Source organism: Coturnix japonica, chromosome 2 (genome assembly GCF_001577835.2).
Source record: "Coturnix japonica isolate 7356 chromosome 2, Coturnix japonica 2.1, whole genome shotgun sequence".
Classification (NCBI taxonomy): Eukaryota; Metazoa; Chordata; class Aves; order Galliformes; family Phasianidae; genus Coturnix; species Coturnix japonica.
In genome coordinates, this window is record NC_029517.1 from 13,930,411 (window position 1) to 13,955,463 (window position 25,053).

General features: G+C 46.1%; 2 protein-coding genes across 16 annotated transcripts in view; one reads left to right on the top strand and one right to left on the bottom strand.

The window, feature by feature from the left end:
* Positions 1 to 2,171, bottom strand: part of WAC (WW domain containing adaptor with coiled-coil) — a 51,517-nt gene extending 49,346 nt beyond the window's left edge. For 2 of the 4 annotated variants that reach the window (XM_015853210.1, XM_015853211.1), the window contains exons 1-2: positions 1,452 to 1,607; positions 1,293 to 1,329 (exon numbers count right to left, since the gene is read on the bottom strand). In XM_015853210.1, coding sequence (XP_015708696.1) covers positions 1,293 to 1,329; positions 1,452 to 1,492 — 78 coding nt within the window. In that variant the 5' untranslated portion in view covers positions 1,493 to 1,607. Of the gene's footprint in view, positions 1 to 1,292; positions 1,330 to 1,451; positions 1,608 to 2,056 lie in introns of those variants that run through there. The other 2 variants (XM_015853214.1, XM_015853212.2) reach the window with 2 other exon arrangements.
* On the top strand, positions 1,212 to 24,325 carry LOC107308940 (Sjoegren syndrome nuclear autoantigen 1 homolog). Of its 12 annotated transcripts, XR_001553009.2 has the most exons (8): positions 1,446 to 1,511; positions 2,831 to 3,273; positions 6,201 to 6,405; positions 6,758 to 7,019; positions 11,998 to 15,050; positions 15,379 to 15,490; positions 20,483 to 20,551; positions 21,344 to 24,325. XR_001553009.2 is itself a non-coding variant. In XM_015853216.2 (3 exons), the coding sequence occupies exons 1-2, from the start codon at positions 1,495 to 1,497 to the stop codon at positions 3,228 to 3,230; spliced, it is 417 nt and encodes a 138-aa protein (XP_015708702.1). In that variant the 5' UTR covers positions 1,446 to 1,494; the 3' UTR covers positions 3,231 to 3,273; positions 6,758 to 7,872. The 12 variants fall into 12 exon arrangements, 7 of the variants coding, with proteins under 7 accessions (XP_015708706.1, XP_015708702.1, XP_015708701.1 ...); XR_001553008.2 differs by lacking the exon at positions 11,998 to 15,050; XR_001553010.2 differs by lacking the exons at positions 11,998 to 15,050; positions 15,379 to 15,490.
* Positions 24,326 to 25,053: the final 728 nt, after the last annotated feature.

The following is a 25,053-nucleotide window of genomic DNA, read 5'->3' on the forward strand; positions in this document are numbered from 1 at the left end:
TTAGTTTTAATTACCTACATTAGAGCAACAAGTTCTGTAATTAGGACTGAAACCATTTGCTCTCACCACGACATCCAACATAACATTTGCTGTTAAGATAAGCCTAATTTCTTCCTATTTTCTCAGTGAAGGACTGCATACTTTAAACGGTAAGTGGGGCACAAAACCTCTGACACTCAAAACAAGCACAAGTGCAGCTGGTACTAAAGAAATAAAGAGACAGTTATATTGAAACAGAGTGAACTGTAAATATCCATACTGTAATGGAGGCCACTTCCTTTTGCATCAACGTTAAGCTTCTGCAGATAGACTTCAGTACTAGCAAGCCCATAACAGATACAATAAAAATCTAGAATTTGGGGGGGTATTTAAGAGGGCAGAACATAATGTGACAATTCATTTTGGAACATTTACCAAAACTAACAAGTTATGTCTCTTTTTGATCTGCTTGATTTTGCAGAGCGAGCTCATGAGTGGCAAGTGTTTTATATTACATGAACTGTCACTGACAGCTGCCTCGGACCATCAGATGACACTTCACAGTGATAGAAACACTCAGAAATGTAATAAAATGGTTTAGTTAAATGCCCTAAGAAGAGCAGTATCCCTACACACAGCGTTCCCCAGACTCACACCCTCCTTAAGGTATAATTTTATTTTTCTTATTTTTATTCTTTCGTATTTCTCATAGGCATTAGACTACGGGACTCATCATACTTAAATTGAAGTTACTGTCAAAAGCCAGAGGATCTGATGTTTTTGAACACCCCCAGCAGCTGGCAACTGTAGAGACTGGCAACTGTGGAGACGAAGCCCTACTGACAACCCCAGTTCAGGGTCTAAAATCATGCCCTGCTCAGGTTACAGCCCGCAGCAGCAGTTTTGGGGAGAAGGGCCTCGGGGAGGGGGGCGGGGGGCGAACAAGCCGCCTTTTGTTTTTAGGAGGACAACGTTCCCCTTCCCCCGGCTCTCGGCTCCTCCGCCCGTGACCCGGCCGCGCTCTCCCGCCCCTGTGCTCGCACCTCCCGTCTGCTAGGCCCCGGCCCCGCGCTAGGCCTCTCCTACCGGCCCGGCCATCGCAGCGGCGCGGCGGCTCCGTTCCCCCGGCTGCGGGCCGGAGCCTGTTCCCTTCCCCACCTCTCGGGCCTTACAAGGCACCGCGGGCCGGGCGGGAGCCGCGCGGGGCAGCGCGGCCTGCGGCGGCGGCCGAAGCCTGGGCTGGAGTAGCTCCCCCCCCACCTTCCCTGCCCTGCTCCTCCTCCTCCCGGGCCCGGCGGCCGGCGCGGCGGTACCTGGTAGGGCTGCGAGTCCCCCCTGCGGTCGTGACAGCTGCGGAGAAGGCGAGAGAAAGAGAGAGAGAGGCGTTAGTGAGGGCCGTTACCGGGCGCCGGGAAGGGGCCCAAACATGGCGGAGGCGGGGGGAGAGCCGCGGGGCCGAGGAGGGGATTTACCCATCACTGAGTCTCTGCTGTTTCCTCGCATACATTACCATCAATGCCCGGCCTGTGTGTGTGAGTGTGAGGGGACCAGGAAGGGACGGCCGCGGCCGGGCCTACGGGCGCCGAGGGGGGAGGAGGGGAGCGGCGCTCCGCCTCGCCGCCGACCGGGGGCAGGGAGGGGGCAGGGAGGGAGGGGGCGGCTCGGCAGCTGTGCTGGGAGCGGCGCTCACGGGCCCATCTCCGCCGCGCGCAGCCTGAGGGGAGACGCCGGCAGCTCGGCCCCGCTGAGGCGCTCCGGGAGCGCGGACTCCGTCGCTGCCGCCGCTGCCGCCTCCTCCCCCCGCTGCGCCCGCCGCCGCCGTCGCCGCTCCTCCAACTACATCCGGGAAACTCGGGCGACGCCGCGCTCGGTTAACGTCGGCTCTTTTCGGCTCTTTCCGACGCGCTCCGTCCCCTCTGTCCCCTTTGCTCTCGGGCGACTCTGCCTTCGGCAAACATCGGCAGTCTCCGCCGAGCCCAACGCCCTTCAGTCTCTCCCTTCGGCAAACATCGGCTCGTTCCGTAGCTCTCCCCCCCCCTCCGGCCGGCCCGCCTCGTCCTCCACTCCCGAACGCTACCTGTCTTCGGAAAACATCGGTTATTTCCGTAGAGAGGCTTTCACGCTCTCGTCGGGGTGACGCCGCCTTCGGAACCGTTCGGCTATTTCCGTGACCTGCGCGGCCGTTGGCGGGGCGCGGCCGATTGGCCGAGGGGAGCGAGCGGGGGCGGCAGCGGCAGGCAGGTGGGGGCGATGGGGGGGGACCGCGAAAGGAGCCGAGGTGGTGCGGGGGGGATAGGAAAGGGAAGGTCTCCCCTCACTCACCTCCCCCCTCCCCTTCCGCCCGGCGCCTTGATGTATAGGCAGGAGCCATTTTGTGTACGTTGGGTTCGGCGAGAGGCGCTCGGTAGGGAGTGGTTGTTAAAATGTCCCTGGGGAAGCGGCTGGCCGGGCCGCGTCCCTCCTTCCCTCTCAGCTCCCCCTGAGGCGATGGCGGAGCTCGGGCCGCCTCACGCGTGGAGGGAGCGGGTGAGCGGGACGGGCAGCGCTGCCCTGAGGAGCTGGGAGTGATCCAGCCCTGCTGGGTTGGATGGGCCCACGGGCAGCATGAGCTGCTGGGTGGGTGCTCTGCCCACGGCATGGTGTTGGGACTGATAGCCTTGAAGGGCCCCAAACCATGCAATGATACAGAGCCTGAATCTTGTCCTGCCTCCTTAATGAAAAGGGAAGTGACAAGCCCCCCTCAGAACTGGCCTGTAGCAGTACATCTTTCCCCACAATGCTGTGTTTAAACATAGCATCACACTATAACTATAGTTTTTCTCTCTGTTCTTGTTTTTGTGTTAACGTGCAGAAGGCTGCAGCTGAGAGGACACCTCAGGAAGCTCACGGACAGACAGGAGCAGAGGATGACCCAGCAGGGAGCTGTTCTTCAGGGTTACAACAATGAGCTCGTTAAGTGTATTGAAGACTTGTGTATGCAAAAAGAGGAGCTGAACAAACAGATCCAGCAAGCAGAAGAGGAGAAAAGCAGACTCCAGCATGAAATTCAAACCCTCAATGAACAGTTGGAGGGGGTGTGTGAAAACCTGGCTCAGAAGGTAGCTTCGCGGAACGAGCTCGATAAAATTCTTGCTGAAACTGAAGCTGCTTACATGAAGATTTTGGATAGTTCCAGAACTTTGCTTAGTGTCCTGAAGAAGGAAGTGGGAAGCTTAAAGCGTCCGCCAGAACTGAAAAGTAATGTAACCTGAAGCTGTTAAATGTCTGCACTTCCCAGTTCTAAAATTCCACTAGGTGAGAAGCGGTCAGACACAGCACCCTGTGACAGCACTATGAGCTGAGGGGCCTTTCTTCCAACCTTTCCACTTTCCCATAATTTTTAAATGCGTTAGAAACACTGTAGATAAAACAGATGAAATAAAGTTGCCGTTTTCTTATTAAAGAAAGTTCATAATTGCTCTTAAATCACAGCAAAACTAAACTGCAGATATGTAGCTGTCAGTTTGGACATAGTTATGCTTCAAGGCTCTTCTGAAAGACAGGAAAAATGTTTTATTGGCTGGATTTTGGCTGGTTACTGTGGAATGGCTGTTTGATAGAATGTTACTTGAAATCTGGACAGAATGCTCGCATTTTTTCCATTGCTCTTTTACCCAAAGCTGTGTTCATGGCTTCTCTGAAATCCTGCTGTCTTTCTCCCATATCCTTTTTTTCCCCTTACCTACATGTGTAGACAGAAAAGCACTGTAGAACTAATGGATGCAAGTAGCTTATACTTGTTGCTTGACTTTTAGGGACCAAGTAGGAATTAGTTTTTTAGCCTTCTTAAGGAGTCTGGACTTCTCTCCGTGATCCACGTGCAGCCCCTGTTGACAATCATCTTTCACTTAGCTGGAATTTTGGAGGAATAATTTGAGAAAATGTGATTTAAGCAGGGTATGAAAGATTAACCTCACAGACTGTGTCAGGTTTGTGTATCTTCTGAAGCTGTACTCTAAAGCCTTGAGTAGAAAGGAGTTATGCTATGGTGAGAGATGGATTTGAGTGCAAGTGGGAGGCATGACCTTGCAGGGCACAGTGCTGCAGGGAGCTGTACAATATAAATGAGGGCCATCTAATATTGCAATAAGGCTGGAAAGAATAGTGAACAACCTAGAATGGAGGGAAATAAATGCATGTGAGAGGTCAGAATTGAATTAGTAGTAAACATGCAGCTGCTCGACATTCTTGTAGGTGAGATTTAAATAGAACCCAAGTAGGAGAATGGAGAGGATGTAAGAATATAGCAGAAATCTCAGTCTCGTTTCCTATTTCTGGTAGTTAGTAAATATGTGTGTGCATGCATTTTTTCCTGCTCATTCATGTATTATGGCAGCAGCTTTATGTTTAAGTCAAGCCTTCATAACAATTCGCTAAATTGGAGGAAATGCGATTGCAATCTCTTCTCTTAATAACTGTGTCTCTCAGGTGCAAGTATAAAGAGCATGCAGATATGAATAGCTTCAGTAATAGCTCTTCACCAATAATTATAAACATTTTATGTCCTGATTGCCACGCTACATCTTCTGCAGTGGGGATTAGCGAGACCGAGCTAATCGACAATTTACTTGTATAGCTTTGCCACCAGCTTCCCCTGAGTAATGCTGAGGTAATAAAATTAGATAATCTCAGGAGTGTTGCTATTGTTGAGGTGCCACAGTATTTGTGGCAGCTCTGTTTATGCTGAAGTGAAACACAAAAGCCAAAATGTTGTTTTTCTTTTAGTAGCAAAAAGGTGATTTGGCTGGGATACCTATTGGATCCCACCTCTGTCCCCTTAGTCTGGTTACAGTAGTCATTAGTTTATATCAAAATAGGATGTCTCAGAAAAGGTACTGATTAAACAGCAAGGACTTAAAAAACAGCATGTAAACTGATTCATCTTACTGTATAAAGGGGAGTTTGAAATTGCCTACGTGAACAAACTTACATGGGAAGTTTGTTTACAGATTGGCAGAGCAGTGCAGTTAATTCCTGTTTTCTAATGACTACTGGCTTGCTTGTCTTCAAATAAGCCATAAATAATCATAAAATCATAGAATGGCCTGGGTTGAAAAGAACCACAATGATCATTGGGTTTCAACCCCCTTGCCATATGAGGGCTGGCAACCACCAGCCCAGGCTGCCCAGAGCCACATCCAGCCTGGCCTTGAATGCCTCCAGGTATGGGGCACCCGCAGCCTCCTTGGCAACCTGTTCCAGTGCATCACCACCCTCTGAGTGAAAAACTTCCTCCTAATCTCTAACCTACACCTCCTGTCTTAGTTTAAAACCATTCCCCCTTGTCCTATCACTATCCACCCTTGTAAACAGGCGTTCCCCCTCCTGTTTAAACGCTCCCTTCAAGTACTGGAAGACCACAATGAGGTCTCCCTGGAGTCTTCTCTAAGCTAAACAATGTATCAATACATTGTATACAATAATGTATCTCCTTGTTTTGTTTGGGATGCTAAAACAAAACAAACAAACAAAGCATTTTAAGTCTTTACAGCTGTTTACCTCACAACCTTTATTGCCTCCAAGTGCAGCTGTATACTTGGAAATGTTGTATTTAAGTTTAGATTCATAACTGGAGGTCAATAGTAGTCTATCTCCAGGGCTATTGTCAAGTGGCTGCAGCCTGGCTGTCATTGTGAAGTGCACCAGTGGAGCTGTAGCTCAAAAATGCCTCCTGCCTTTATATTTTACACTGACCCAAATTACTGTAATGCATCCTTTATTTGAAGTCCTAAACCCTTTTCATGTGCATAGCTGTTCTGTCTTTTTATCAGAAGTCAGGTATATTGTAAATCTGGGCATAGGTAGCTTTCCTTAAACAGCTTAAGTTTATTTAGATTAGCTTATTTAGGAACCAAACTAAGACATTGCTAGACTAGAACTGGTAATATGGTGGTGACAGCAGCTGTGTAAGGTCAGCCTGCAAAGGAAAGTTAGCCTGAAATAATGAGACAGGTGATAAATCTATTTATTCCTGGCTTAATTTTTTGTTTTGTTAATTTTTATATGGCTTTGAGGGTTAGACCCATTAAGCTACGTGTCTGTTGCAAGCTAGAAGCTTTAATGGCAAAGTCTGGGTTACTGAGCTGTAGTGCTGGATTGGAAGCAATGTGCTGGGTGTGCTGTGCCTTATTTGCTGAGTGAAGAGACGTGGATTTTGAAATGCTTGTCTGTGATCGTTTCAGAGCTTCATTCAGATCCAGAGCACTGGGATCACTTCCTGAATTAACATCACGGTGTTTCCACCTGGCTTCCAAGTAACAGTGTGAAACTGAAGGAGAGGTGATGATTTCCCACCTTTAAAGCAATGTTTCCTAAGCATGAAATTACCACAGACAACTCCAGTGATCAGCTGGCTTTTCAAAACGTCGGACTATTAACTCCTGCCAAGTAAACTGAGTTTATGATTTATGTGGTGTTTGGTGGTTACCAAATAAACTTTTGGGTGCTATGTTGGAAGTAATTTTCTGAATGGAGGTGGTTACACAAACCACTGGGTAAAGAGCTGAGAGCAAACAGTCACACACCATCCATAACTGGCTGCGGAGATGCTTCTGTTCAGTCCACACGTGGAATTTCTGCTACTTGCTTTGTAGGAACAGGAGTGAATGGACTGGGACGAGAGCTAATTTTAGGGGTGGAAAGCAAGGGGAAACTACAGATTATGTACTAGTTTGGGAGGATAAATCCTAAGAGTGTATGATAGAAACTGATGTTTACCTCCTCTTAATTTCTGTTTCAGCTGCACTTGTGCAGAGCCACAACCTGCAATTGCTGCTACCCAATAAATCCAGTTTTGGAAATCAACCAAGGCTGACCATAAGTCAGAACAACCTCCCTTATATTCCCTTTCTGGACTTCTATTCTCCTAGCCAAACAAGTTGGCAGGTTCTGTTCTGAAGTGGCCAGCTCCAACAGGAGGCTACAGAGAGCGCTGTCCAGAGCAGCAGAGGATCTGAGCAGAGCAGTGTCCTGAGAGAGCTGATGCTTTGGCACTTTGCAAGGTGAGAGAGCCCCGAGCCTGAGCTTCCAGCCTGTTGGGTACATGTGCTGTCAGGCTCGTTATTGTTGTCTTCTACCTCGGTAGCTCCTAGGAACAGCAGTTGGTGAACTATTGGCATTGACAAAGAACGCAAAATCCTGTCAGTTTATCAGATGCACCCAGTGTGTTTTTCAGATTGATTTTGAAGAATGTCAGGTTTTTTGATTCTGAACATGGTGAATGCATGAGGTTTCCTCAGGCTTCATAGAATTTCAGAATTGTCTGTTCAAATGCTGAAGCGAGCTGTAATCTAACCAGACAAGTGAGTCTTAGACCGCAATTCCAGAATTTAGTATCTCAATTCCATTGAGTTTTTGAGGTATAAATGAGCCATACTCCAAATGGATTAGGTGGATTAAGTTAAATTGGAACAAGACATCTATGCTGGAACAAGAGTATTCAGAAGACTGTTAGTGAAAGGATTGAATTTCTACTGTTAATTCAACTCTAGGTGAGTCCTGTGCAGGAGACTGGTATCTATTACTCCTTAGGGGGTTCTGCCTGTTGGAAGAAATTTGAGTTAGAAGATGTAGCTCGGGGCAGTTGCTGAAATTATCCTTAACTTCAAGATGTAGTTTGCATCAATGGCTGAAATTACCCTTAATATTGAGTAGATCCCGAGTTCTTGGATTTTTATATATGAAGTAGATAAAACACTGTGTTCCAATAACTGCTTTGTGCCTTTTTTCAAACCAGAAGCACTTAGTTTGTTCTTTGCCCCTCACTGCTTTATAAACCTGTATTTAATTTCTGTGGTCTCACTGTGTTGATAGTTGTATTTCTCAGTTGGTCTTCAGATAAAGTTTCGTGCAGTATCCAGCTTTATGTAAAAGCCAGATGTGTGCAGGGGACGTATTTAACTGTTAATTAGGCCTGCAGAAGAGGGGGTTGTATGTTGTTTCATGGTTTTATCTGATGGGATTTGTGCTGAACGGAGTCAGAGGTGTTTGGTTTGATCCTCTAGAAATCACGTTTTTGTAATGGGTAAAGGCTCATAAAAAGCAGTTTCACTTTTGCAGCAGTTTCAAAAGTAGGCTTACAAGGTCTTGTGGGATGGTACAATCAGTGCATTTTGTCTGTTTCTACAAGGCAAGGCTACAGGCACACCACAGCTACCGCTACAGTCAATTAGATGTAAAATCTGAGCATGGACTTGAGTATCTCCTTTAGCTGCAGCATTGAAAATAGTGGTGTCAAACCCACCACATCGGGGAAGAGGCGCAGAGCAGCCCGAGCATCGCCCTCTGGAGGTGTGACTGATCACAGTTCCACCGCTGGGAACAGGAGCTTCGGTTTCTCTGGCAAGTCTCACCCTAAAGCACATGAGGTCACGTCCCTATCTATCCTCAAAATAAGTTCAAATTACTATTTTTAGTGTTATTTTTGCTGTTATATTTTTATGAACCTGTTGATAGAAGAGACCCATTCTGATAAGATGTGATTATGAATCTCTTTTCCAGAGACAAATTCTTTCTTTTTGTGTTCTACAGGCTTTAAAATGTCTAAAGCCTCTTCTTTCTTGGCCAGTCAAAGCACTGGAGATGAAAACCAGCGTGATAGTTGAGCTCCTGGGATGCGTTTTTATGTAATTATTATTCAGAGCTGAACTGTATTCTAAGTCAGATGTTTGAAAAACAAAGAAAGTAGCAGCGATTCTTCATACAATTGTCCAGAAAAAATTCTGCTGGAGATTTGTGCTACTTTCTAAGGGCAGTGCTTGCCAGAATGGACAAACATGAGGGTCTTCTCATTTAATATCAGTCCTTCATCAAGAATAGTTGCTGGCTTTAAAGGAAGAGATGCTCCACCCTGAGGGGCATGGGCCAAGGAGTGGGGCACTGTTGTTAGTGCAGCTCATCATAAAGGGTTATGGGGCAATTCAAAGCATGTGGTTCTAACAGTCACATTTCATAAAGCAAGCTGAAAAAGAGCAAACCCAGTCCATGCTGTCAGTCACAAGGAATGTGGTATCTGATCACAACCAAGTTAGCTTTAGAAGCAGGAACCCAGGTATAGCTGAGAGCAGTGCATCAGCTGCAGTGATGGGCCCAGAAAGGGTTACCTTACTCTGCCAAAACACAGTTGGCAGGATGGACTGCAATGACATCTTGTGCACTCAGGAGTTACTGGACTTGCAGGGCCATGCCTCCAGCATTTAATGTGGGATTATACATTCTCAACCCATGTGTTAGGGGAAGGACAGAAGGAACAGAACAAGCACGTGCTTTTTGCTATATGTCACATTTTATACAGTGCTGTAATGATATTTAAAAGTATTACTCACTTCCCCATGGGTACATCCAGCACGACAAACCACCCCTGTTCCAGAGCAGCCCCTCACACTTCCCAGTGCTGCCTTCTCTGGCCCCTGCTTGTAGACCTTTGGGAGCTGACCATAGGACGTGGGTCACAGAACAGAAAGACCTGCCAGTCACTGCTAATTGATTACTTTCACAACTCTAACCTTGTTCAGATATCTTGTTCTTATAGATCCCACCATCTTTCAAGCTGTTCGACAAGCTACTTAGTACCTTCTGTTTGTGTGTGTAACACCACCAGGCATTTGTACCAACATCCTTTAAGGGATTTCTGAGCACCAAGGCTCTTTGAAGTTTACATTCAGTAGTGGATCCACATTCAAGTCCCTTACAGCACTGTTCTGACCTTATGTAACAGCAGCATGCTGTATGGCAACCATTTCTACCACAGCTTTTGCTTTGTGTTCATGGAACTAAAATAGCCTGGCAAGTCAGGAACTAGTGATGTGGATGGATATGGCTCTTCCACTGAGAAAGTAAGTTGGTTCTATGAATACATTAAAAACTTCTTTGCTACAGGACAGATGACACCTGACAGCAGTATTCTCTTATTTCACACATTACAATGAATATATGGTTGTGTATAAACACACATACACACACATATATATATATATGTAAAGTATTTCACTAAGTATCAAATGTTCTAGGTAGAAACTGGCCTGGTATTTCAATACTGTCTGCCACTAGACAGGACAACTTAAATAGATTGGTCATTAAGTATTTTCATTAGGTCACATGCCCTCTGCTTTCAGGAATTCCTATAGCCTCACTGCTTAAATGCTCACTTGTAGCCCTTTCCTCTTTTTCATGCTGTGTTGGCTTTTGTCAGCTGCGTTGTTTCTCCTCCTGCAGTTATCCTGGTCCCTGGCCCCTCACTAATCATGTTCAGTTATCCCAGTCTGCCAACCAGAAACACACTGCTCTTCTGCCATGTGTGGGTTGGAGATACTTTTGTTATCTTCACGTTGACCAGATGTGTTTGGGCATATTGGAGAGGAAGAAAAAACACGCCAGAAAAGGCCACCTGTTTGCAAAGATAAATGGATTTCACTTCAATTTGATAATGCCACAAATGTTCAGGTTGGACAGAATAAGAAAGTTATTTGGCAGAGAAATGATAGACACCTGATCTGAGAAAAGCTGTTTTCGATGAAAAAATCCATGCTAACTAGACTGGCTTTTAGGCTGAGGGGGTAGGTGGATGGAACCTTGCTCTTCATCTTCCTGACGCACTCTGGAAATCAAAGATGTTTTTTTTCTGTCATTGAGAATATCCTTATACCAGCAGACTGGGACTTCATTTAAATACATCTGATGTGGTAACACATGTCTTGGGAATAATACAGGGATGCCATCCAGACGTGCAGGGGTGGAATCAGGAAAGCCAAGGTCAAACTGCACTTGGTGAGGGACGTGAGGAATAACAAGAAGGGGCTCCATAGTACATTGGTCAAAAGAGATAGATAGGCAAAGGAGAGTGTATGCCCTCTGATAAATGAGAAGGGAGAACTGGCTGCGACAGACATGGAGATGGCTGAGGTACTCTGTGAGTTCTTTAGTGGCAGTCAGGCTTCCCGTGCATCTCATGTCCCTGAATCTCAAAGGGGAGTGGGGGGCAGGGGAGCAATATCCCTCCCACTGTAGGAGTGCAACAAGACCAAGACTGCTTCGTGAGACTGAATATGTACGAGTCTACAGGGATGGATGCCATGCATCCCAGGGTTCTGAAGGGGTTGGCTGACGTGGTTGCTAAGCCTCTCTCCGTCTTATTTGAAGAGCTGTGGCTGTCAGATGAAGTCCCCAGTGACAGGAAAAGGGAAAACATTACTCCTATTTTTAAGCAAGAAAGGAAGACCTGGGGAACTACAGGCCAGTGAGCCTCACCACTGTGCCTGGGAAGATCGTGGAGCAGATCGTCCTGGAAGAGATGCTGATAGCACTGATATATACAGAGTGACTTGAGTTTGTGCCAGAAATGACTGCACTGTGTTTCAGAAAAGGCTATAATTGGGTTAAAAAGAGGAAAAAGGAGCACAGTGTTGGAGCTTGCAAACCAATGATCTCATTGATGAAGCCGGGTAATTCTTCACACGCTCTATCATAGAGTGATTTCATTTGGAAGGGACCTTAAAGGTCACCTAGTTTTCTGAATGTGCCCTATACTGCAAAATGGAAAACCTGTACAAAGGTAGAGTGGGACATGCTCACGGTAAGGCTACTTGCAAATTGTTACATTGAGGCACTGTATGTATTCAGCAGTTTTCTTTGTGGTCCTTCTCCACTTTACAAACTAATATAATCCTCAGTAAGGCGCATTAGAGATAAATGTTCCAGACACAGAGTGGAAGGAGAGGCAATTAACGCATGGCATGCTGTGAAATCTCTGGGTACCAACAGTTTCTGCTCAGAATTTTATAATGTTTTAAGGAGCAATTTGGTTTTCCTGCTATATGGGGTGTCCGAATGCGGTTTCTGAAAGAGGACAGCAGCTCAATCATTTTCACACCAGCTAAACCCTACAGGTTTGTACATAGGTTTCTACTTTTATCAAATAATAGCAAAGATTTGGTGACAAACTGGTTCCTCTGGATCACAGAAAATTCTCCTTTCTTTTATTAGCACGCATCACTTCAACTCTGACGAGGGGAGAGCAGACTTATATGCTGTGAAGGAATCCAAGGCAGAGCAGTGTCTGGTGCAGGCCTCCATCACACAGAAGGAAAAGCATGAAAGGACAGAATTGCTGGCCTTGATCTCAATTGCTGGCAGAAGTAGCAAGTGAGAGGGCTTTTTATTTTTTAATTCCCTCCCCCCTACATCATTATAGGTCTGAGTATGGAAAGAATTTTCTTTCTCTTTAAAGGTATGAATAATAATAAATGGGATAATCTGAAAGAAAGAAAAGCCAGTTCCATAAGGGATGTGGGTAAAGCTGCCCCATGGGAGCTCTATTTTTTTCCCTTCAGTAAAAAAAGTCATCATGCAAATTCTAAAATCCAGCAGCCATTGAAGGGGAAGGGGAAACAACAAAATGCTGTGTTTGCCTGTAACTGTGGACCAATTATTCTTCCAATAGCTGCATTCATATGTGCAGTTCCCTGGTTACAAAGAATGTGGATTTTTGGCCTTGAGCCTGTTTATCCATTTTTTATTTATTTTAAGTGAGCTTGGTGATGCAGTAGACTTATTGGTGATGATTTAGATATGAAATAAATCCATAGCTGTTAGTAAAACCATGTATTCTTATATTGGTGTAGCTGTGGAGCATTACAATGGCCATTTTAACTTTACCAATGTGTATTTTATAGTTCTAGATGTTAGTGAAGTCAGCAGCAAGCAAACACAATGAGGTGTGAGTTGGCTCCCATGGACTTCAGTTAAATCTTCCCTTGTTGCCTTGCAGGAACACTTTTGTTTTAAATAACTTCTGCATTTGGTTATTTGGTGGGAAATGCTTTAAAGAGGTCTGAGATGTTTGTTCTGTCTAACAGCACGTGTCCTGAGTAAAGCAGCATTATTGCCTGAAGAAACTGTGGGTGCCCCAACCCTGGAGGCATTCAAAGTCAGGCTGGACGGGGCCCTGGGCAGCTTGACCCACTGGGTGGCAGCCCTACCCATGCCCATGGCTGGGGTTTGAGTGGGCATTAAGGTCCCTTCCAACCCAAGCTGTTCTGTGACTCTACCAAAGCACTTCTTGTTTCTGCCTCCCATGGAGCTCTGGTCACTGCAAGCTTCTCCTTGTTTTGGGACCATCTGTGCCTATGGTTTGGACTCAGATCAGAAATGGAAGCTCTAAGAAAAAGTGGTTGGATTTAAATACGGCAATAGGTAATGGCTTGTCTTCTCAGCTTTACTGTTCAGAAGGGAGTTCTGAGGCACCAGGGCTACACAGGCAGAGAATGTTTTGCTACAGTTGGACATGAAGAATCATTTTCTCACATTTTTCCAAGCTCTGTCTTTGAATTCACCTGCCAGATATGTTAAGGACAGTATTTGTTCTGAGCCAGGAACTCTCAGCTCAGCCATCCCAACTCCTTAATCCCACCTGACACTGGTGAGCATGTGGGATGAGGTGCTGCAGGGTGCTGGCAAGCACAGCAATCTGGCAGTGAGAGCAAGACAGTGATGCTGCATGTAGTTGGGGCACACGGGCAGTCAGGGCAGCTGGGGGTCTCATCTCTGTTTCTGCTCTGTCCCTCTTCCCCCTTGAGGTTGTATCCTGCTCCCAGTAAAGGAACAGCTGAAAACACAAAAGCAGGGAAACATGAAAGGCTCAGAAATAAAAGGCAAATATGACTAATTTTGGATCTTTATAATGACTTAAAAGATAGTCTCACAGTTTGTGTCTGGCCTGACGCATGCTGTTTTGAATGCTGGGTGCTGGTCATGCTCTGAAGTCCCAGTGTTATATTTCCATCAAACAAGATGCCATTCTGTTGGCTTTATGAAGGGCACTCTTGCAGTCCATGGTTGTAGGTGCTACAGCACACCCCTTACTTTCTGTCTATGAACCCTTCAGCTCCCCCATTAGTGGGGGCAGCTTTGGCAGCTTCATTCAGTTCTGCAGCAGCTGTGGGTCTCAGTGGTGCTTCAGGCTGAAGATGGGGCGGGGGCATCTCCAAACATCTCAATGCATTTAGCTCACTGAAATCAACACAGGGAACACAGAGCTTTCTTTGGAGTCTGAAAGGCTGAAAATATGGACCCAACTTTGGCTGTGTGTGGGGCAGGAATAAGAAGACATCTTAGGACAAGTGGCATCAGAAAAAAGGGATAAGCTGTTGAGAACATCCATAGAGATCAAGAAGAATTTTCCTGAGAGGAGGATGTCCCAAGGACTGCCAGAACTGCCCATTTCAAAAAGTGTTTTGTATTAAAAAATATCTGAACTCAGTGCAAAACTTATCACAATAGAATAGAAGTAATTAGGTCCTCATCAGCAAAATAGAGATGAATTTTTATGCCATTCCACAATTACCCCTGACAAATGTTTTTCATTTGGCCAGAACAATAGCAAGGAAGCTCTGTGGGTGTCATAATAAGAGATCTAGACCTGAATGATTTGTTTCAGTCATCACTGAGAGGGGACAATAGGAGGGACCAGGATGAAAACTTAGAAAACAATGAATGGGGCCGCTCATAATTTTGGCTCTCATCTTTCATTAATAAATCTCATGGTAGTTTGTGGTTTTCTTGAAGCTCCAGCTCCCAGATTCATGGAGTAAATAAGAACCTGCATCGTCACTGCAGAAAAACAAGTTTCCAATTTTCACCACTGCAAGAAAACTTAAACTAATACAGGGCAAGAAAAGGAACCGCTTTCGGTTCTGATCTGGAATAACTCCTGGGGCTGATGCAGAGCTGCCCTGCTGCCCTCCTGAAGTGGCAGTGGTGAGAAGCATTGCCCACTGACCCCCATGCCTTTGCCCTCCCGCCTCCCCTCCGGGGGAAGCTGCCATTGTTCTCTTTTATTTGCTCTCCTCTCTCTGTAAACCAGCAGGGCTGGAAGCAGAAGGACCCAGCTCTCCTCGTTAGAATAATTGGGCTGATTTATGAGCGTGAGATGCAGCTCGCAGGCTGCAATGTTACCATTGAGTTGGGGTGCCCGCTGCCCACCTGGGCTCTCAAATTTCTGCTTGTCTCACACAAAGAAAACACACAGGGAGATACAGGTATAAAGCTTTTTTTCCCTTTCTTGTAAGCTGTACATCCCAAGATAATATGACAGTCTAATTAAGATACTGATGGGAAGGGGGAAAATCCCATGTTGGACCCTTCCTTAGCATTAAATGAGTAGAAATTTTGGCTTGTAAAACGCTCCCTGAGGGGGTTCACTACATCACAGCAATACTGGGAGCTGGTGCTGCCTCATTCCCCTCCTGTGCTGTGACAGTTTTGTGTTACTTTTTGGAAGGGGTTATGGACTGAGATTTATGAATGCCCTTTTTTTTAGCAAAAATATTACAAGTGTCTTTTATTAATCTCTCTGTTCCTTGTTAGCTCCAGGAGCAAATACAGTGCACTTCCCTGCGAGGTGTTTATGGTCACCTCCACCAAAGAACTGTACCCAGCACAGCCCTCTGCTAACTGGAGGCCTTTGCAGTGCTGACAGGTAATGGAATCATTTTGTGAATCGTGCTTCTTGTGAACTGGGATGTTTTGTATGAGGGCAAGCTGATGGTGCCAGCTTCAGTAGAGGCTATTCATGTTTCAGGAGAGGTTATTCATAGTCAAGAGCCCTCCACATTGTAAAGCCCCTGCATGGCCTCTAAAGAGCCTCAGTGAACCTGAGGAGCTCACGATGTAACCAAGGCAGAGAAGCCAAAGCAACAAGGGAATGAAACATGTTACGAACAGGCATGAGAAACCTCCTGTTGTGTACCCAATTGCCTGTATCACACCCTGCCTTGACATACCACAAAAGCAAATCAGCAGTGCTATTTTCTGCCACCTCTGTACTGTCTCAGATGTGCCCAGTGCTTGCCAGACACAGAGCAGGACTCCCCTGCAAGTCTGAAGCAGGAGAGAGTTGATGGTGGTACCCGCTGGGGCCTGGGCAATTTGCTGCAGTCAGAAGAGCTCTGGCACTTACCAACGCCTGCTCTCTTTGTGTTCACCAGAAAACAGAAGTGACAAAAAATCTACCCAAGTTACAGCTGTGTTGTTCAGAACTCAGTGTCTGGATGCATATATACACAACCTCATTATTTTTTTTCTTGCCTCCATGCACAGTGATTTCAGTGCTGATATGGGGTGTTGCCATGGGAAGGGCTTGGTACCGATAGTGATAGTCTGTGTGGAAGAGGCACGGCTGTGAAAGAGAGAAATGGTTAAAATGCTGTGCAATGTGCCCCTCTCCTAAATGATCACACTGTACTTGTTTTCCCTCTCTCTTCTCAAAATTGCTGCCTTGGGGAGGTAAAGAATTACCATTGCCATAAACCGTAATCAGGATCAGATGTGCTAAGGGAAAGGCCTCGCTCAAATATCAAAGAGGCCTTAAGCTGCCAAAACACAGCGAGAGGCAGGAATCCCCAGGGAATCAGAGCTGTAATTTATGCCTGACCTTCATTCTAACTGGGAGATGCGGTGGCCCCATGAAAGCAAGTTTTGTTCTGTCTGTCTGGGGATCCTCATGGCATTGGTGCCACCCACCTGCTCCAGGGACGTTCTTCTGTGCCAGGCTCCTTGCAGCAGTGACAGCGGCCCTGCTGCTCTCTGGGGCAGCGGCTGCTGCCATGGTGCCCAATTGGCACTTTGGCATTGCCAGAACTCTCGCTGTGCAGTTGTTGTCTGGGTTTGGAAGCAAAGGGAGATAAGGGAGATGGTTAGTGGGTATGGTGGTGATGGGTTGGTGTAGATGGTCTTAGAGGTCTTTTCCAACTTCAGTGTGATTCTCTGACTGTGAGGAGGCCATGGTATCTGGATCAGCTCTCAGCCATTCAGCCACAGGTCAAGCATTCCAAGAGAAAACAGGCTGACATCAGCTCTGCAGCCTAAGGTGGAACACAGCGAGGTGAGGCCTCAGCCCTGCAGGCACTGCCTCCCTCCTCCATTCCCCAGAACAGTGTTCAGATGCAGGCTCTACCCTTCCAAAAAGCTCATTCTAAAATCCAATCCAGAAGTACTCCAGGAAGAGTCCCACTCCTTGATATTCCTTTAGGGTATGCTGTGTGCTGTCCACTGGAGCCTTGAACTCCTGCAGTTCTCATGTGCCAGGCTGTGGAATGCAGCCCATACAAACACCTGGCTGTCCCTCTCCTCAACCTGAAGGCTGCAGGCAGGGCCCCCTTGGTTCCATTAGTAGTGTTTGTCATTCACTTCTTACGAATGCGAACCAAAAGGCTTGTTATCAAATCAGAAATAGGATCAGGCCATCAACCCTGTCTGGGAACAGCCCGCTAGAAACTGGAGCAGTCATTGTTTGTCGTATAGGAGTAACCTGCCCTGGTGCAGCTTGTAGCTGTGGGGGACTTGTGAGGCCTGGCCCAGGGATAGGGCAGCAGCACGGCCTGTTGTGAGGCTCAGAGCCACTGTGGGGCCTATCCCAAGGTGCAGCAAATTGTGTGGAGAAAGCCCAGAGCTCAGGCTGCAGTGAAGAGCCCTTTTTGTACTGAACAGTCTCAGCCACACAGCCGTACAGCCATACAGCCATGGCTGTGTCCTGCCCAGCCCCAGGCAGCAGCTGTGTGCATGGCACTGAAACCCCAGCACTGGGCTGTGATGCCCAACCAGCCCGTTTGCCAGACATGGCCCTTCAGGTAGCAAACCTCCCGCAGTTAACGGGATGGAAGAATTCAGGTTAAATTACAGACACTGCCATTTTAGGGGCTCGCTCTTCCCGGCCGCGCTGCCGCCTGCCAGCAGAGGGGGTGAGGGAGCTGAGTTGTCCAGGTCTCTCTGCAAAGCCTCTCTGCCAGAGAACTGAAATGGAGCTTGCTCTCATACAGCGCTACAGAGAGAACAGATAGGAAGATAGGAATCATTTTCAAAGATTCAACATATGTCTGAATAAGCAAATGCAATGTTTCATACCAACCTTTTTTTTTTTCTGCTCTTGTTCATGAGTGTTGTAAATACTTTGAGAGTTTTCATCCCTTGTTATGCTGCACAAAATTTAAATACGGGCACTCCAGGAGGGCAGAATTGCTGTGTCCTTTAAACAGAAAGGGTAAGTGAAGTGTATGGCTCATGGTAAAGCCTGCATCCATCCCACCTAATTACAGGCATCTGAGAGAGAGGTCTGACTTAGAAGCTGGCTTGTCTTTGCTTCCCTCTAGAGTTGATGTATAGACCTGGCACCTCCAGACGGTGATGCAGCAGACACAGACACTGAAAATCCACGGAGCCAACCCCAATCAAAAAAGATGTGTGTGGGGGGTGCATGATACATCATTTTAAAGAGAGATCTGTAATTGTGATGCTTAACTCAAACTGGAAACTGTGAAGTAAGAATCCTGACTCTTGTTAAAAAGTGCACAAGATGCCCCGTAGTTGCAATGTTCCTGTCAGCACCCATTAAAGAGTGAAACAAATAATCCGCGGGCAGGACTATTGTGGATGGGCTCCCAGGAAGTAGCTCAGGAGTGCAGAAAGGTCACAGGCAACAAGCTGTAATTCCTGCTCACAGCAGACCAAGTTCTGCTCTCCTGAAATTACACTTTTGATTTAACTATGTTTATAGTAAGCAAACAGCAGATGCTGGGGCAGAGTGGGAATGTGTGCAACCTGCTCATTCCTGCCAGAGGCCGCAGCATCCCACTGACACCCTGCAGATTCCTTTGCTGCCTGGGATTCCTCATCCCTTACTGATCTGACACTTCCCTTGCTGTTTCTGGGATCACGGCACATACATTTTAAACGTTCATCTTTTGCACCTCAGTTCCCGTAGTGCTGCATCTGCCTTTTGGCTCAAGGCCACAATCCTAGAGGTGTTGAACAGCTCAACAATATTCATCCTTAATTCTTGGGTGCTTTTAGAAGTCCTGAGGGACGTCTGCCTGCATGCTGAGGCACCTAAAATCCTTTTGCAGTCTGTTCCTTGCTTAGGCCAGTGGCTGCTTTGTTCCTCCAGCTGCCTGCTGGCAGTGCAGAGGCAGGTTTCAAATCAGGTATTACAGCAGCAGGCAGCCTGATGGCAGCACCTCACAGTCTTTTTTTTCACAGTTTCGGCATCTTTTTTCCTTTGAGCTTTTTTCTATGTTCTGTGCTAAAACTGCGGTAAGAACAGCTGCAAGAAAACAGCCTACTGCTTCCATCAGCAAGAAGAGGGGCAGCTCATTAGTGGGCAAACACCGCACTGATCAAGTTAGGAAATATTTTATTAGGAGAGCCACACCTCTGTTGCACACTTGGCCATTAGCACTGTTGAGGAAATCATAGTCTGGCCACTGCCCAACACAGCCAGTGTGGGCTCTCATGCAGTGCACCCTTCCCAGCCTTATGTGCAATATCTGTCCTCTGCACAGCTGCAGGGGCATGAGCTCAGTGCTTCCCCAGGGCTGCTCTCAAGGCACCCCAGGGCTTTGTGCCTCAGCCTGCTTACACATTCAGGCTTTCTTCCTACAGGACCCACAGGTCCGTGGGGAAGGGGGTGCTTCTGAGACTCTCTGGTGCCAGTTTTGATTCTTCTGTGCCGTGGCTCATTTGTAAAGGTCAGTGCTTGGGCAAAAGTGAACACTGCTGCCCTTGGCAGAGATGGAAATTGGCAGAGATTGGAAATCTCTTATTTGCCAGAGTTGTTCCTTCATATTTCATGTTTTTCTCAGCAGCAAATACAGATGCAAATCTCCACATGGTAACCTGCATGCAGAGCTGCATCCTTGTCCTATTGTCACAGACCCATCTATTTTTATCCCATGCATGTGTACTTTCCCCATCACAGACCTTTACAGTGAAGTCACAAGCTTGTACCTTTCCTGTACCTCTCCTGTATCTCAGCAAGTCAGAGGCAAAATGGGCTGTTCCTTTGATTTACTGATCAGCAGCATCTGATGTGTCAGGCAATAGTGTGAAGTGCTCTGCAGGGATCCTCATATCCTGCATTTCCTGTGGTACCAGACCTCCCTGCCTCATCTCTACACAGCTCTGAAACACTGTTAGAATAGAAGTGAACCTTGACTTGGGCAGTTTCTTTTCTGATATTTTCTCTCTTGTTAAGACAAGCATGTATGATATCAGCAGCGGTTATGAAAAAAGGAACACAATGGGTGGGAAGAATGGCAACAGGAATTCAAAGAGGAAGCGGTCAGAATTTGCTCATAACTTCTGTGTAACAGCTCTTCTCTTGGTTCTGTGAGTAGGGAAAACCTATTACAGCAGTTAGGAAAGGGAAACATTTCTGTTTCTGAGCATGAGAACCAGACTCCTCACTGCCCAAAGCTGCCCAGCACGTTTTATTCAGTGGTGTGCTTAGGCTGCAGAGGTTCACTGCATGATGAGTAAAATGCAGTGCGTATAATTACACATTGCAATCTGCTGAAGGGCCCTGTGTTAGCTAAGTCCCATTTAGCTCCCACTTTCTACAAGACCTTGCTTTCTTTACAAAAGCGTAAATTCCACCGGTATTTCATTTCCTATTTTTGTTTTTATTTTTGCACATTAGAAGTTCGGTGTTACGAGGATGTGAATGGCTTCTGAAGAAGAATATTTTGATGATGAGCACGACCATCAGGTGGGTAGAAGAAAGGAGATGCCCTCCTGTGCCAGTGGTGGTGCCATGCTCTGTGCCACGCCAATAAAGGGATTAGAGGGTTGAAACCCTCCATTAACTGCCTCCAGCACTGTCTGGAGTGCCACTCTCAGCTGGTTTTGAAGGCTCTTGTTGCTCTGAGTGTAGCTGTGCTGGAGCCATTTGTTACGGAGCTGCAGCCTGTTCAGAAGATATGAGCTTATGCAAATGTCAGCTAATGATAAATAAGTGTATTTAATTTATTTATTAGCTTTGGAATTAGTGGAAAAGAGCTTCAAGGGATATTGGCAATTACCAAATTTCAAAGCTGTTTGTTAGTGTTTTACCTCTACAGTTGAAAGTAGTGTTTTTGAAGAAGCAACAGTTGAAAGGAAGTGTGATGCGGCTTTTTTCTTTTTATGGTCTCTTCTCTGCAAATATAATCTTGCTTATTTTCCACTTCAACTTTCTTTTTTTCTTTTGAAACTATGATTGCAAGTACAGAACACATCTAGGGGGACCTGAGGACACAGGGACCACCAAACCAATTTCATATTGCAAGCTCAAGTCTTTTAGCTCTCATTTACAAATGTTTTACAGCTACAAACCTGCTAGTCTCCACACTGTAATAATCATGTAACTTTATGAATATTTTTGCCTACCAACCATAAGATAAAATCTAGCAATATGTTGCTAATATATGTGAGATGTTGTAAGCTTTCCTGTAGATCTGGAAAGGGGGAGAAACTTCACAAATTCTGATCTGAAAATTGCTTTTCCTTCCTCTCTGTACAGATCAAGGACACAAAGGCTGCAGTCCAACCTCCAGCAGTGAGAGAGCCCAGTTTTTCCCAAGCTTTTGATGCTGGGAATCCCACACAGAGATGGAGCCTCTGCCTTTGCAATCACTTTCCACTTCCATGACGTTCTTTCGGGTTCATCCTTTCAGTGCAAAAAGCCTTCCTTTCTGGGCCCTTGGTCCTAGAGAGTGCCTGAAAGTGAGTGAACCTTTATGTCTCATTTAGAGACCTTTCCACATCTGGTGGTGGGAAATGTGGAAAGAGCTGCTACCTGCACCACTGTCATCAAAAGGCAGTCACACCAGACTGGACATCTAACACTGACCTGTGGCATGTGATGGAGGACAAGAGTAAAATTGCAGAGCAAGGCCTTGCTGTGGTGGAGGCCAGAATGACTTGATTATGTTTATTGTGGCAGAGAGGACTCAGGCTCATTCTCGGGGAGGCAGAACCACCTCAAGGGGTTTCTTTCAAGAAGAAATCTCTACATGCCTGGAGCAAAACGTAGGCGAGAAGCATGGAATAAAGCCCTGTTATATGTCTTGAGCTTAAGGGCACCTGAGCATCATCGGTATCTAAATAAACATTTGTCCAGAGATGCAGCTATCTTGCTGGGGTGAGCAGACTTGTATCTTCTCATCTAAGACAGCAGAATCCGTGACCACTTCCATTTCAAAACACACCAGAGAGTATCTTCTGCTGTTTGTGCAACAGCCTAGAAGGTAAAGCTCATGCTCTGGAAAAGAGAGATCACTTTAATTCCCTTCTCAGCTGAAAGGATTTAAATCAGTTGTTCCAAAGACAAGTGAGTCAGTAAGCTATGAAATGATGTGGGTAGGGAAGAAAGTGCGCCTCTCTCTTTGAAGCTGGGTCACTAAAAGTCCAAGAGTGAGATGGTGGAAGGGGAGGAAATGTAATAGAGTCTGCAGCCTACAAGTTGGGCACTTAGCTGTGAGTGTAATACCAAAGCAAAAGATGTACGGAAACTAGTCCCATGCAAAAATATAAGGTATGTTTCCGTGGCCTTTGGAGATCAAATGTGGGGTTGTTGTATTTTGCAGAAAGGAAGCTCTTTGTTGAAAGAAAATTCTAAAAGATTAACAATATAGGAGGATTTTAAAAACTTTTCAGAAGGCAGAATGTAAAGTCTAACGCAGCTTTTTACTGCAGTGTTCACAAAGTTCTGATCTACAGGTCCAGTTTTTATGACTATGTTCCCCTCCTGTTCCTTACAAACTCTGCATCTGCAGTGCTGCAGCATGTAGAGTCCTCAGAGCCCATGGCATAGCAGTTTCATGAGCTGTTAGTCCAAGTTTTCAGGTTGCTGAAAGGCAAAGCTGATGTAAAATGAGCAGATTTTAAGTCACGTGGGTTTTCATTTGCAGCCCTCAAAACTTAGAATTAAAAAGCCTGAGAAATTATTTCCAAAAAGACCGCAATTAAAAAGTCAAGCTGGCTGATTATGGGGAAAATGTTTATACTTCCCTTGTGGATCAATGTTGCATCTTCAGAATTTGGATGGTGTATTTCTTATGAAAACTGCATGTACTTTGTCACTGAGACATTCTCTCCTTGTCTGTGCCTTTATGGCCATGGCACTACTGAGCTGCTCCAGTGGTTCTCAGTTGTGTGCTACTAGTGAGCAGGGACAGGAGAACAGGAGGGTGCCAAGGACTCATTTCTTTGATGTCTGCCTGCCTTTGTACAGCTATGAGCTCTGTCAGAGCTCACCCTTCCTGGGAGCCTCAGGGCACTTCTGGAAGTCTTCACAATCTACTCCTTGAACTTCTGTAATCAGCTATGCTTTATTCTCTTTTAAAATGACAAGTGGGAAGTGAGTTGTCCTTTTCAAGCTTCCTCTGCCTGTTCCCTCTGAGGGAGGAGGGAGAGGCTCCAAATTCCCACTGTTCCTCACAAGCTGAGAGTCAGGCAGCTCTTGGAACACGCAGGATGCTCTACATGAGGCCGTATAATACAACACTCACCAGTCACTCTGCTGGAAGCAGCAGGTCTGCTTTTTAAATACAGGTTTTCTAAATTGTGAGCAATACAGGTGATGTAGTAATAATACTGAAAGCTTGTTATTTGCTTTAAATTCTCAATCACAGCTGCCATATGCCTGGGAAAATTCATTCTAGCTGAGTCTGGGTTATGTGATAAAGGACACATCTGGAGCTGAGTCAGAGGCTCATTTACTCTTTATCTGTGGCAGAGGGAGCACCATAATGAAAGCAGTGACTGTGACTGCTCCCCTACAGAAGTGCCAACGTTATTGTACTCACTGTAAATTCATGGGAAGGAAACTTCACAGGCTTTTTTTTATTTTTATTTTTCAGAAGTGCAGGCACATTTGAACCAAGACATTCCTGCTTCTCTCAGCTGCCAGGTCCTAAGCACAAGACGCAGTGTTTTTGTTACACTTGTTATCAAATACCTAGTGAATAATCAAATTCCCTGCTCTGGTACAGCTGCGTCATTAGGTAAAAGCAGGAATTACTGAACTTCACCCTTGTCAGACAGCATTTTCGCTCTCTGGCTGCAGAAAGCAGGTCTGCAGTGTGCACACAGCTGGACCAGCTCCCCATGTCCTGCACAGCTCCTCTGAGCAGTGAATCCTATGCACATTGCCAGCAGCAGGGAGCACCCAGCCAGAGGCCATAGGCTGATATAACCTATTCACATGGCTTTTTCCAGTTTACTTTCTGAAACAGTGAACTTGAAATCACATGTGAAGAAAAATAAGAATATTCTGTGTTGTCAAGGGGAACTTGGCCAGGGAGAAAGAAGCTGTATCTGATGCAGTGGGGTTGACCATGGAGAAGAGTTTAATAACAGTATAAATATCTTAGACAGGCTCTAGAACCAAGTCACACACAATATTTCTTGTATACAGTTATTTTAGATAATGCCCTGATTTTAAGGAGCCCCCTTTAATCCCATTTTCCCTAGGAAATAAAGCCTCTGCGTCCTCACTGCCTGCCCATCTCCTGGTCACTTTTTAACTTGGTGTCACATGAAAGAGAAGCCTTGGAGTAGGAAGCTCTGTGAAAACTGGCAGGTTGCAGAAGGGATGATCTGCAGTTTGTGCAGAGGCAGAGACAGAACAGCTCACTGCCCTGAGCAGGGACAGGGGGGATGCTGCAGGGAGGAGCGATGGCACCGGGGACACGGGAAGGAACTGGGAGTGCATGGGAATGTGGGAGAGGAATCTGTAGGAAACCGGCCTTCATGAGCTTTGCTGCAAGCAGCTGAGCCTGGCACAAGACAGGCTCTGCCCTTTAAAAAAGCATACGTGTTCTTTCCAAGGTATCTGCTGGTAAAATGAATCCGGTTCACTCAGCTTCCATGCCAGCACTGAACAGCACAGCTCTGATTTACCAGTCTGCTCAATGGCAGCATGCAATATGGAAGCAATGTTTTACAATTTAGGATGTTTGATTTTGGCAGCACTTGACGTATTGTACACAGATCTCTGCTTTAAAGAAACGGGGAATGTGAAGGTGTCTGCTTGCCTTTGGAAACGGAAGTAAATATTAACTTATCTACACAATGTGTGAGCGGATCTAGCCCTGCTGCAGGAAACTCATTAATCTCACATGGAAAATAAATAAACCAGGAGAGAAAAGGATGGGTGGGATTTTCACTTCCTCTACTTCCGCAAATCATTATTTCATGCGAATAAATGCAGGCCAAGGCTTTTCAAAA